At 41.8% G+C, this 13,545-nt stretch overlaps 2 protein-coding genes across 3 annotated transcripts in view; both read right to left on the bottom strand.

The window, feature by feature from the left end:
- The window catches only part of LOC143422164 (lateral signaling target protein 2 homolog), a 44,636-nt gene extending 31,290 nt beyond the window's left edge, over nt 1–13,346 (bottom strand). For both annotated transcript variants that reach the window (XM_076892616.1, XM_076892617.1), the window contains exon 1: nt 13,057–13,346. In XM_076892616.1, coding sequence (XP_076748731.1) covers nt 13,057–13,092 — 36 coding nt within the window. In that variant the 5' untranslated portion in view covers nt 13,093–13,346. The remainder of the gene's footprint in view (nt 1–13,056) is intronic.
- The window catches only part of LOC143422168 (uncharacterized), a 153,037-nt gene that overhangs the window by 37,420 nt on the left and 102,072 nt on the right, over nt 1–13,545 (bottom strand). The gene's annotated exons all lie outside the window — the stretch shown is intronic.

The raw sequence follows: 13,545 nt of genomic DNA, 5'->3' as shown, positions 1-13,545 counted from the left end.
AGTATCCTTTCGGCGAAAAAATTGTTATCGCTGAGGAAGCGGTTCGAATTAAAATCGTATCGCTGGTCTGAGTCACGCTGCTTTTCTGCAGAAAATTTCTTTTTATTCTGACTTAAAAAATCGCGCACAACGAAATTTACACCTTCCTTTAAATTATTATTAGAGAATTAATTTTGGTTCGAATGATGTAAGATAAAATGGACGTTTCTTCTGGCAAAGGAATAAAATAAATATATTGGTGGTATAAATTAATCTTGATTAGTTGAGCGAGGGGATATATTGATCAGCAGAATGCAATGTATGCGATCTTATTTTTGTAGAGTGTTGACCAAGTTTCATAGAATCAGGAAACGTGTGTATATATTATGTAATGGTTTCTCAGGTCGAATATTATTTTATTTTATTTGTGTGACTGAAACGAATATAGAAAACGAGCACTGTGTAAGTTTCTAGGGAAAAATAAGACGACCTATCGACTTATTCAACCCTTTCGTCGACCTTTGTTTTAATAACGTCTAAAAATAAAAGGAAATTCCATTGCAAGCCTCATCGAACACAATAACCAGTGAAAAACACACTTTAATATGCAATGGAAAAGAAGAAATAACCAGCTCCTAACACTGTAGTTCAATATCAACAAAATGGAACGTCGAATTCATTTAAGCCCGCATTAGAAGCAAGAGTTTTCAGTGGACTCGACTTTTTAAAATTCAAATGAAGGTGCCAGACAATTGTATGCTAACTGAACGTGTCAACCAGCGGATGAAAACATTTAGTTTCCTCATTTTCGTTGATCATTTCGGTCAAAATGTTTCAAAAAACATTTTCTATCTAATAAGAAGCAAAATGTACGAAAACTAGTTCTAACAAAATATATAAGTTAAAAGTATCAAAAAATCTGCTCTTAAATGGAAGGAAATTTATGTAATAATAATAGACATTTTAATTTAAAAGAATGACGAGAAGCTAAAATAAAATGCTTTCGAATATCCTCAATTTCATACGAAATCCCCTAAAAAAGCATGTCACCTATAAATATGTAAAATATCCAGAAAAGTTCAGTTACGCAACAAAACAGAGAGGGAACCGTGAAACGACAAAAATCGCGTGTTGGATCGCATATAAACAGATTTTCAACGCGCAGGAACGGACTGCTCGAACGTTTCGCGAAACAATGTTCTTGAGACGTGTCGCGCAAGGTTTCCCATCTAATTAAAGAGAAAAAGGGCAAACGACAGATGGGGATACCGAAGGAAGTGAATTAGAAAAATCTCTTTCATCTCAGACGAACCTTATTTATCCGCGCAGCCTCCTATAAAAGCCAGCGGCGAGGGAAAAACCGGCGGCTGCAACATTCCCCGTTTTATCACGTCCAATTCAACCTTCGCGTGGAACGCGTTTCAGAACTTTCAACGCTGATCACTGTAATACGCTTCACGGTGGACTAACCACAAATTGACTTCCTGACATGCTCCGGGAAGGACTCGATCGCGACATTGTTCCGCTAATTTCGACCGGCTCTACCCGGAACGCGAACTGTTGCGTCAAATTTCCTCGTCCATCGTCCCTCGGACTGAGATAATCAGCGACACCAACGATAAGAGTCCACGTCTTTCGTCGCGATGGATTTTTCGACGAATACTCCACCTTTTTCGTGAATATCAACATTCCTTTCGCTTTTTAAATCGCACATTTCGCATTCCTTGACGAATAGTCACCTTTTTCGTAAATATCGAAATCTCTTTCGCTTTTTAAATCGCACATTTTGCATTCCTCAACGAATATTTACATTTTCCGTGGATATTGAAATTCTACTCGCTCCTTAAATCACACATCGCCTATTCCTTAACAAATATCTGCAGTTTTCGTGAATAGCTAAATTCTTGGCCGTTTTTAAAGTAAGAAACTTTATAAATTTATTCAATAATCTATTTCAGTTAGACTTCTCGTTATTTTTAAGCCTACAGTGCGCATTAAACGAATATTGTCAAAGTGATAATTCGAATTGGTGAATTGCAAAACGAAAGGAAGTTTGTTTTCCATACTTCTCAACTCATTTCTCAACTTCTCTCTTAACACATTTCCCTCGTGTTAAGAGAAAAAAACTGTTTCGCTTAATGTCTTATTACAAAACTTTATGCTCGATGGGAAAACTGTGGAACTTTCAATTCCAATGATTAATTAATGAATAGCATCTATGTTAAATTTTTCATACATTTTTCCTTGGTACCTAAACAATATTTTCATTTACAGCAAAATTAATGAAAGCATTTCTTCTATACATGATCAACGATATGATTTCTAATCGTAGAACTCACAAATCTCTGAAAATTCTGCCTTTCACCCCTAGTTTGAAACAAACGTACGTGGAACCCAATGTAGAACCCGGTTCTGCGCGTTATTACTTAATTTAAAAAAAAAAATCAGACTGAGGAAAGAAAGAGGGAAAAAGGTCACTGAATTCAGCAGATGGAGGGGAAAGCACGCGCGAAAGAGTAATACGTGGACATAAAGGAAAGGGGGCCAAGCGTGAAAGGGTTAAGAACAACTGATGTAGATCGATGATTGAGAATGAGACGAGAGGAACAGACTTCCATCTTGCCTCCGTTCCGATCGGCCTCCTTTTTATTTCCAATGGCGGCAGCATTATTAGAGATGACTTAATAACGTTACTCACCGTTATAAACACGACGTCGCACCGCTGCGAGAGACAATTTTATTTTCCAGTTTTAATGCAAACCCATGATTCATCGGGGGACTCTGTTTTGCGGGATTTCCTTGTTCTGCAGGTCACGTAACTGTTCTTTCGCGTAGTCGTTCGCGATGGTCTACTTTAGGGAATGCATATGCGTTTCTTACCGACTCAAGTGTTGCCAAATGGTATCGATTTCTTCGATTTTTCTGAGTTTACAACAGTACGAACTCGAGCGTCTGCTCTGCGCTAACTCGAATTTAAATTTAACATTTCTCTCAGCACTGAACCAAGTATAAATTTCCAACGTTCTTTACAGCATTTTCTTCAATTGGGAAAAAAAGATCATTTTTTGCGAGCTCATTTTTCCGTAGATCGTAAATAACCCTTTGAACTTTCATTAAGCATAGAGCGCAGTTGCGAAACCCAATGGTACAAGACAAATTACACAAAACGTAACGTTATGTGACTGCTCTTTACATACGATATTGCACAGTTCGAATCAAACATTGCGACACAGTCTACCATGCCTCTCTACGCATAGAATGGCGTTGCAACTCAATTTCTCGAAAAATCGACACCACTTGTTCCGCAGATTTACTTATCGTACGCAGTGGATGTAAACAATACTGGTAAACCGTGAACCTTCAAATTTCCCTAATGATATCATCGCCTGTAGAACACCGGGATAAAACCTTGTCGCATTTGGAATTCTTGATCCAAAAAAAAAGCTGATTTCTTCTAAATTATTCTGTCGGTATCCGAGAGCCAGACTGAACCAACTCCATTTTCGTTACTTTCCAATAACATAAGCTTCAACTATTACGTACACTTCGTTCATAAAAATCGATTTACTTTATAATTAAAAACTTGTACATTATCAAAATTCTATTCTTTTGTAATAAAAAATAATGCGTTTTAACAGGGTGTTACTTAAGAGAACGACGTTCACTCGGGTCTAAACGGCCAGAGTTCGTGGCCTAATCGACGAAAATACGTACGCAACACGGTTCATCCATATTTCAGGTTCGTCGTCGATCTGTGGCGCAGACAAAACGCGGTGGCGCGTCGCGCCGCCGGAATAAAACATAAGAAACCCGCCTTGTAACTGTGTCGACGCGTCAAGGAGGAAAGAATTTAACATGCAAATCGACGCGATGAATTAAAGCGGATGGATGTTTTTCGCGGCGTTCCGCGCCGCTGGTATCACCGCGTAGAGGCGAGAGATTGCACGGTTCGGTTTGGTTGAGCAACATGGTTCGACTCGCGGAAACAAAGTCGAAAGGGAACGAGATGGCGGCGTGGATTACAGCTCGGTTGAAACGACACGATCGATCGACCAAGTCGCGAGAGTCCGGTTGTCCGCTTCGCTTCCGTCGAGGCGATCGAAGCGGACCGTGGTTGATTCGGCTTAACGAAGAAGAATACGAGAAATGACTCATTCGAGTGCGACGCGCGACCCTCTTCCTCGCTGGCCCATCCCTTAAAACGTCGACTCCCGCGTTTTCGGGGCCACCCTCCACTGGTCACGCAGCCCCACGCAGCTCTTCCGTGCGTTACGCGTACGCACACGTGAATGCATCGTTTCACGCGCGAGTAATCTCATGGCGGTCGTCACGCAGCAGTTTCCTGCTCGAGTGCGACGCCCTATTTTAACCCTTTGCACTCGAGGCCTTTTTCGCTCGCGCGAACCAGCAACTCGAGGCGATTTCGGCCAAACTGGGCGAACACATTACAAGTAATTGAAAAACATTTATAAGCAAACAAACGTATATAAATAATAAAATTTCACTAGTTTATTCATTTATATGTCGAAAACAAGAAATTTTAGTAAGTATTACAAAATTTTAATGAATATTACACTCTGTAATTAGTTTTGGTGTGATATTTTGTGAAACAATATCCAAGATGCATCCTAGGTTTGTCAGGACACGTATCACAGTAATACGGAGTTTCCCGCCTACCTCCAGGCGTGTTGCGGTCAGAAAAAACCTTACAGTCCCTTTTTGGCTCTTTTAGTATTACGTGGAGCTTCCCGTTTAATCAGATTTCATCGAAATGCGACGTAGACGCTTGCTCTCGTTGCTGGCGATACGACCCTCTTAGTTGTTCGACAAGTGTTTTCAAAAATCGTAGATGGCTCAGTGGCTTTTCCCCTTTTTTGTTTTTTTCTAGTTTATACAAAATATATGAATTCCGTCGTCTTACACCTCTTACTATATCACTATCTTCACCACTGGATTCTTTCGCTTCGCGGCGTAATCCGCCGGAAGTCGATGTAAGTTCACCATCCCAAGCGGCAAAATCGAATTCGTCCGAACTCCAGTTGATCTGATCATCCTCCATATTTGTAGGGTTCAAATACTTTTTAGATACTATATTTACTGCCAAGACTGTTTCAAACGAATGCTACGCTGAGACTAACTAAATTGAGCTAAGATTAGGCTACAATGTAAGCAGAGCCTAGTCCACGAAAGTACTTCCGAGAAAACCATCTTATCGCATATTGTAAATAAGGAAATCCAGTTACAAAAGACCATAGCGTCGTAGCAGCGTAGTCCGATTTAAAGTTTAAAAAACACTCGGGCGCCGCAGCAGCGTGGCTCGAGTTTTCACTTCGAATCGGCCGGGCGCCGTATCGGCGCCGCTCGAGTTGCCACCTCGAAACGGTCGGGCGCCGTATCGGCGCCGCTCGAGTGCAAAGGGTTAAGGACGAAATTTCTATCGCCAGCTGTTTTCTTTTCTCTTCCATCGAATGCTCTTTTTATTCTGTACACCCGGAAACACTGCGTCAAACGCTAAGCGGTTAGTTTGATGCTTTCAAAGGTCCGCAAATTGCATTTCATTTATTGTGCGAGCGGTTAGCTTGATGAGTAGCTAAAAGTATGATTAAAAAGAGGTGTCTCATCGTCGTAAATTGTTGTTTTATAATAATCATTTCATTACTTCCGACTGTACCAATTTATAATCTGTTTTTCTTTATTAATCGTTGTTCCTCTGTAAGGAATGGTTCTAAAGAACAAGATAAATCGTTAACTCTGCCCAACAGAAGGTTTCTTTTATATGGAGATTCGTGTATCGTACGAGATACGCGTTCGTAGATAAAATACAGAAAGATACAACTTTCCTCGATAACAGTGCAGCTGATTATCGGACATTAATTCGTTCTCTGGGAATATTCCCTTCTTTCTTCGAGCGCACGTTCACGTTGAAGAAAGAATCGTGGACGAGTTTGAAATATTATTTGTCCTAAAAAAGAAAGCTTTTTCACGTATCTGTTATTTAAAAAATTGCAAAGTGATCTAGAAATAAATCCATTGATTACTTTCGAATGTTGGTACCTCTGATAACGATACTATCGCGAAAAGCGAGCCGAGAAATACCGCAGCTCCTGTGCGAATGACGCAATCTGCTTTTATATCACGTCTGCTGACTCCATACGAAAACCGTCGCCCATTGCTGAAGTATCCAAGTACTTAGGATACGCGAATATGATGTCGCGATACTGTGTCTCGCGGAAATTGCCATATGAATGCTCGTACTGTCGCATCCAGCGTATGTACATCTCGAGACACGTATTTGCGCGTAAAAGAAACTTAACAGTCCCATTCGGATCCCGAGTTTCGCGCATTAAATCAAGATTTACCGTGGCAACGTTCTAGGTCGTAGTAAACAAACATAAAACTTGCTAAATATGTAAATGGAATCATGTTTTAAACGATAGCAACGCTTTCAAATGTATCTTGTGAAAAACACTACCTGCACTCTTGTGAAAAAATTATTTTCTCCTTAGAAAAATAAGCATAGCATCCCAATATTAATCTTTCACAACATAGTAAATAGATAATGTCTGCCATTAACTAAAAATATTTATCTTTACTAATTTCACTAACATTCCAATTCAAGAAATTGTTTCGTTAAAGTTCCGTGCACAGCAATAGCGCTTGTTAAATCCAGCGGTACCTTTAATATGAGAATACAGAACGAAGACTACCCCTATACGTAAGAGAGAACTTCCAAATAAGCAAATCCCTTTTCCACTTTAGTATCACAATTTCTTGCAGCGCGCGCATAGGCACAGCGAGTGTCCTCTGACAGCGAGGCGAATTCAAATTTCGCGGCGCTCGAGCGCATCGCTTATTGGCGGTCGGGGCGGCGCGGATCCCTTCAGCAACGATTATCACCCCGTACTCCTATCAAAATGCAGCACGGCGCTCTAATTAGGGCACGCGCGATATCTCATCGCGCGGAACGGTACGGCGCTGGTTTAAATGAAAGTGTGTATCTCGTTAAACGCAGCGCTGATGTTAAATGCATAGACGGTATGCACCGGTTGCGATCAAACGGAACCCACCATTGGCGCGCGATCGCGCCCCACCGATTCGCGAACGGTTAATTATTACTTTCTGGAGATATTGGCCGTCACTCCCGTGGTCGTTAATATTCTGTCTGGCGTGGGATTAATTCGGTGGCGTGCCATCCAGGATATCCGAATTCGAGCGTCCCGGTAACCGTGTTCGAAAATATCCGACGCGACACCATCGTGGAAACGGTAGCGTTTCAATTATAATGCGGGGCTCTGTTCGAAACGATAGCGACCTGAATGGTCCGTTGATTGATGGACCGTTTCGAAGTACTTGTTTCCGCGAATATTGATCTTCGTGAAAGGAGGAAATATCGCATCTGCGCGTAAAGCGATGTTGTTCCTTGATAACGGAACTGTATCTTCTGTTCTTAGAGATAAAGTAGAAATTAAATGAACGACTGACTAAGCGTGAACATTGTTTTTCTTTTATTGTTTATTCATTAGCACACGTACTATTATCTTTCGTTATTCCTCGATGTATCTAAAAGACGATTATTATGTTATTGTTGGGAATTTATTTTTGTATTTATCACAATGAAGCTGAATTTCCACGATAACGTTTATCTTCGAGGCCTTCGATTTAAGATAAGAGTACGAGAGATACGTCCACCAAACTCAAAGGAACCGATCGCCGCCATTCGTTCATTTCGTTCGAAACAATTTGAACTTTCCTGGAGAGTACGTTCATTTTTCTGTCTAATGAAGAGGACGAGGGAACTTCTCGCACGCGTCACGTACAAAAGCGTACTTGTAACGGAAAAAGTATCGGGAACTCTTTTCAAGGATACATGTAATATCCATCGAAGCAAGAAAGGAAGTTCTTAATAAGCACAGGTTCTTAAAACCTATTCTTATCGAGATACGAACGGTTCCCTTTGTTACCTTTACGACAGACGTTCCGTATGATATCCTTTCACCTCAACACGAACTCGAACCTCTACGACTCGGAGAAATATGTAGGTCCCCTTAAAAACCCTATTTTCGTTCGCGACCCGCGACAAGTATCGCGAAAGTCCTCTTTTCACCGCGACTCGTAACGGATCGTGCAAAATCGAAACGTTAAGGAGGTGCGCGCGGGGCAGAAAAGTGGACTTCCTCCTTCCACCTTGGCGCCACTCAACGGTACACCGAATATACGATGCGATAGATACCTGTTTACGAGTGGGAATCCACGTACGTTCTATGCGACTGCGAGGAATCGTTTTCATTGAGCAATTTTTTTAATTACTCACGCTCGCAAAATATCCGTTAGAAAATACGAAGAAAACCGTGCAACGCGTTCAAGCAGGATGTTTTTTACGCAACGAGAACTTGAAATCTACGCACCCAGGTGAAATGAAGTCGCAGAAACGTGTATCTCCTTTCCGCTACGTTAATCTCGTGGACGACGCCTGCGATAAAGGTCGCCTGATGCTCGTTTTGATAACGTTCGTGGTGCCGCGGTTTCGTGTACGCAGAAAACCCCGATTTCACTGACACATTCAACTACGACCGTGGAATGAAACTGTCGTTAAGGCGATGGATAATTAATTTTATGCGCGGCTTTCACAACGTAAAGCGTAAATGAGTCGCAGAAATGCGGTGAACGATCGCCACGGGAGACAAAACCAGCATTCATAAAACTGAATAATAGACAGGAATTTTTCCAGCTGGAACGTTGTAAGTTACTGGCCAATTGCAATTCAAGTGAAACGCGAAATATTGAAATAGATAAAAAACTGTGGAATTGCATTTAAATGGTAACGTATGAACGAAACGAAGCAGAGCACCGTTTCACGTACGAAGGAATGGTTGATCGGCGAAAAAACGATCGGTTCTCGACGCAATGGCCGCGGGGGGATAGAATCGTGTCGCGCAAACACAGAAACCCGAAGGAAAGTTAATACCTATCGGACTTGAGGCTCGTGGAGTCGCGACTGGCGAGGGAGCAGCTCCGTTCTGGCAAGTCTCTTTCACTCGGAGAGCAATAAGTCGGAACGTTAATCGAGTTTAACTCGAGTCGACGAGCAAACGAGAGAACGTTTACTCGAGCTGCCCGGCAGCCGCAAGAAAGTAGAGGAGAAGCGAGCAGAAGAGGGCAGAAATGAAAAGGAAAAAAGGAAAACAGCTCGCCGAACGTGTTTGTGTCCGATTGGAAGGAGTACGAGATAACTCTCGAATAAATTTTTCGCGAATGCGTTTCGAGAACGCGTTGAACCTGATCCAACCATGGTCAAGGCACCGTAAACTTAACTGAAGTCTTTACTTTCCCGCCGCGGTGTTAACTCGAAAAGTGTGCTAACGCAGCTCGCCTGCGTGCCGCTACCAACGTTAAAATGCACAGCTGAAACGGTTACAAAATACGTTGTCGCGCGATTATATTTATTTTACGACTCACAGAACCACTAAGTGTACAAATCAAAAAAATCATAAGAATTCAATATCGTAGAAGAAAAATGGAGAAGCTAATAAGGCAAGCATCGTTATCGAAAATTAATATCGACAATTTTTCATTTCAGAATTTACCTTTAAGTAAAATATTTTACCGAACGAATTATCATAATAGCTATTACTTTGTATATTACAACTGCAGGTGTATGGATATCGAAAACGAATTAAGCTGAAACGTTCGTTTATCCAATATTGCGGGTTAATCCCTCTATTCCACAGGGAATAGAGGCTTAATTATATGCGAAAATTGAACGTCAGACCTCTCTCAGACATATCGCGCGTGTTCGTCTACGCATGGCATGCAACGAACGATCGCCACGGCTTCGATTGAGCGAGCTACAAATTTTCCAACTGCACGGATGTTACGTGCGCTCGTGTCCGTGTGAAATTATTAAGCGTCTACGTGTAGAATATTTCGCTGACATTAATAGAAGTGTCAGCAATGTCCATCCTACTAATAATTCTACAAAGCCTTGCGAAAATCGAAGTAGGTCACTTCACATGTCCTTCCCTCGTGGGTTTATCCAGCGCTGCTCGCCCTGCGTTCGGTTCAATGTATGCTTAGAATAATCCACGAGTAACCGGTACGATTTAGTCGGCGCGGGATTAAACCATCGGTTCTAGTTCATGAGCCAAACTGGATAAAGACACGTTAAGTACGACCGGAGTTAACATGCGATTAAACTATTCAGAAATATATACGTATACGCAATACGTATGACAGAAGTTTCGTTTAAATTAATAATCGTGAATTTGTAAGATTATTGAATTTGTAACGTTAGACACGCACGATATGCGAAGTTAAATCTTATGTTATTGGTAAACATTTATTTGCATGTGCAGTTGTTTGAGACTTAACACATTTTGCGCCGCCCACGTCTGTCACGTATTATCAGTTGATCGTCAGCCGTGTAAACTTACGCCTTTACATGTAGTGTCGGCGTATCTTAAAAGCACTTAAGATGCTTTACTCTATAAACATATTGCACTCTCAAAACAATTATCCTGTTAGTTATAACAAACTGTTGTGTTCGATGTACACACTCTGCACGGTATTGAAGGCCGGATATTCGTGAAAATATTGTAAGAGTTATTACATCGATGTCTGGTATTAATATTCTGTTAAAGTGGATTAAAAATGAACGTAATTTTAAATAAATACAAATTGAAATGACGAATGTGATTATCATGTTACAAATATTTTTTAGAAGATCGTCTTCAAGTTATAACAAACTGTTGTGTTCGATGTACACACTCTGCAGAGTATTGAAGGCCGGATATTCGTGAAAATATTGTAAGAGTTATTACATCGATGTCTGGTATTAATATTCTGTTAAAGTGGATTAAAAATGAACGTAATTTTAGATAGATACAAATTGAAATGACGAATATGATTATCGTGTTACAAATATTTTTTAGAAGATCGTCTTCAAGATTGAAAACAAAATTGAAGAACCATCATCTACTCACGGAGTGTTTTCTCAGAAAAAAACGTACAGAGGTAGTGTAGAATACAAAACAACTGATTAAGTTAATAGAAAAACTTAGTATCGTGCCATCAACGTACCCTGAACGACACATATGAAAACCAACGCAATTGGAGCTATTTCTCTGAACGTAAATAATTACCAATATCTACGACTATTGTTATTAGCAGTTAGAACAAAAAAGAGAGAATTCAAGAAATCGATTGGAAATGGAGAGACAGAGAATGTGTACACTTGCAATAATAAAATCCTTCTTTTTTCTTAAGCAGAATCTTTCCTAAAAAAAGATGAAAACTACTGCGAATTATCACGGTACTATCAAATGATTCATAAAAATTCTAATAACACTGTCACGCAACGCCGTTATGCAATCAAAAATGCATTTACCAATTTAACAATTAAGTGTACAAATCACAATTTCCGACGTGATCTCTGATACAATGATAACCTTTAATTCGATACCCGCTTAATTAAACTCGAAAAGAAAAAAGACACGTAAACATATTTTCCAAGTAGAACAAGTAAAAACACGACTGCACGCCGCATGAAAAACATAGCATTCGTAAAAAAAAAAACTCAGGACGACAAGAAAGTTCACTTTAAACTTGCAATAGAATACGTTTCACATAAAAATGCATCACCCTATACCATGGCTTGGCTCGCAGAGAATTACGTTTAATTACATTAGCAAGTAAACTAGTCCTCGAACGAATCTAGCGATTCATCGAACGCAACGAGTAACTCGGAATTCCGCGAAAAATTAATTGCAAATTAATACGAAAACATGTCGCTCGTTTCATGACAGCTCGTTCAACGTGGTCACGTGACCACGTATATGTCGAACAATCTACGAACTATGTATAGTCGACGGAACAAGACGTGCCCATTAGATACATGCTATTTAATCGCCGGGAATCGTTTCGGTGGGTAGAAGCTGAACGACTCGTTTCGTCGTTGCTGCGATCATTTCCCAGCTGGTAAAGTAACGATCGAAGCAATGAGGAAGCATCGTCGAAAGAGACGATACACGTCCTCCGTGTCGCTGTGGCATTTTCACGTGCGCGACGACGACGACGACGACGACGATGGTACGCCTTCGAAAGCTTCGCGACAAACGCACCGACCGACAAGGACAGAAAATCTTTTCCTGATACGTGCGAGGCATCGTCTACAACGACGACGAATATCTCGCTTCGATGAAAACGCGCGATGCATTCGATTAAGGGACTACACATACGTGTTTCCAAACATATTGCGCGATGTACCTTCCGCGAAGGACGAGCGAGCGATCGTCGAAAGATCGTCCAGCGTGTACCAACAATTCGAGATATTGAGGTTAAGCGCGACGGATGCTAGATTCCTCTTGATTTCAGATGTAGGTTATTGGTAAGGAAAGAGAAAGTAACAGCGAACAAGACAGAAACTAACACACGAATTATACATCTACATGGCCGTTAGGAATGTCGATGGGGTAAGGCGAACGACGACGCGTGTTTATTCGCCTCTGCTGTGTTAAAATATTATTCGCGAGTCGAGTAAACTTATCCGTGTTCCTTCGAACGGCTTCTAGATTAAGTAAAAATTCTGACTGCGGCCTGATCATCGAGGTCACACTCTGCGATAGGTTAAAAAACAATGGGTCCAAGTTACGTATCAGCTGATCAAGCCACGTTCCGTGGTCGTTACTTGCATTTTCGACTGGAAGAGACACCTCTGTATATGGAAATCACGTTAATTCCCGAAGAAGGGAAACGTCGAGCGGTAAACAAGGACACGACCGGGCAGCCGTGTGCGTATCAATGAAGTACGTGCACGTATATCACGCAGGTGTAACACGTCGCCCGAAGGCAGCTCGGGATGTCGTGCGAATTTTCACGAAACAGGTGGCAACAGCGCGCAGGTCTAACGCACAGGGACAAGAGGCGAACAAAAAACGAACGAACACACGCGTTTTGATCAACTTGCTGGGTAACGAGAAGAAACGTACGAGGATGACGAAAGATAGCCGAGGATACGCGACATACTCGAGGAGAACGAGGCGAGACCGAGAGGAGCGCCGCGAGAGGAACGAAGGGACTCACCTTAGGTCTGTAGAACCATTTTCTGATCGACTCCATCGCAGGGCTGTCGAGGATGTCGGCAGGCTCACGGGCGAGTCGTCACTGCGCCTCTTGCGACCAAAGCACTTGCGACATAACGAAACGTGCCACCACGACCTTACCAGAAAGCGTCACACCACGGGACACCAATCGACCGCATACGAGATTCAGTTCTTTCGTCAAGTATCACCGTTAAACGTACAACCATCGACGACTACCGTCCGTTTACGCATCCGAAACTGCGCGTCAAACGCGAATCACGCGTCCGTAAGACTGACTAACGAGCACAGACTGCAAAGGCGCAGCTCACCGCCACGCATGCGCACGCCCAGCCATCATGGCCGACGTGACGTTCCAGTTTTCAGCGGGCCGCGCCACCTACGGTGTTTTCAAATTCGTCGCGTCGTCGTTCTTCAACAGTTCTCTTACAATTAAAACGGATTATCGCGTGTACTGTCGTAATGTGTCTCA

This window comes from Xylocopa sonorina, chromosome 3 (assembly GCF_050948175.1).
Source record: "Xylocopa sonorina isolate GNS202 chromosome 3, iyXylSono1_principal, whole genome shotgun sequence".
NCBI lineage: Eukaryota > Metazoa > Arthropoda > Insecta > Hymenoptera > Apidae > Xylocopa > Xylocopa sonorina.
The sequence above is the reverse complement of the archived record's forward strand: the minus strand, read 5'-3'. Positions and strand labels throughout refer to the sequence as shown.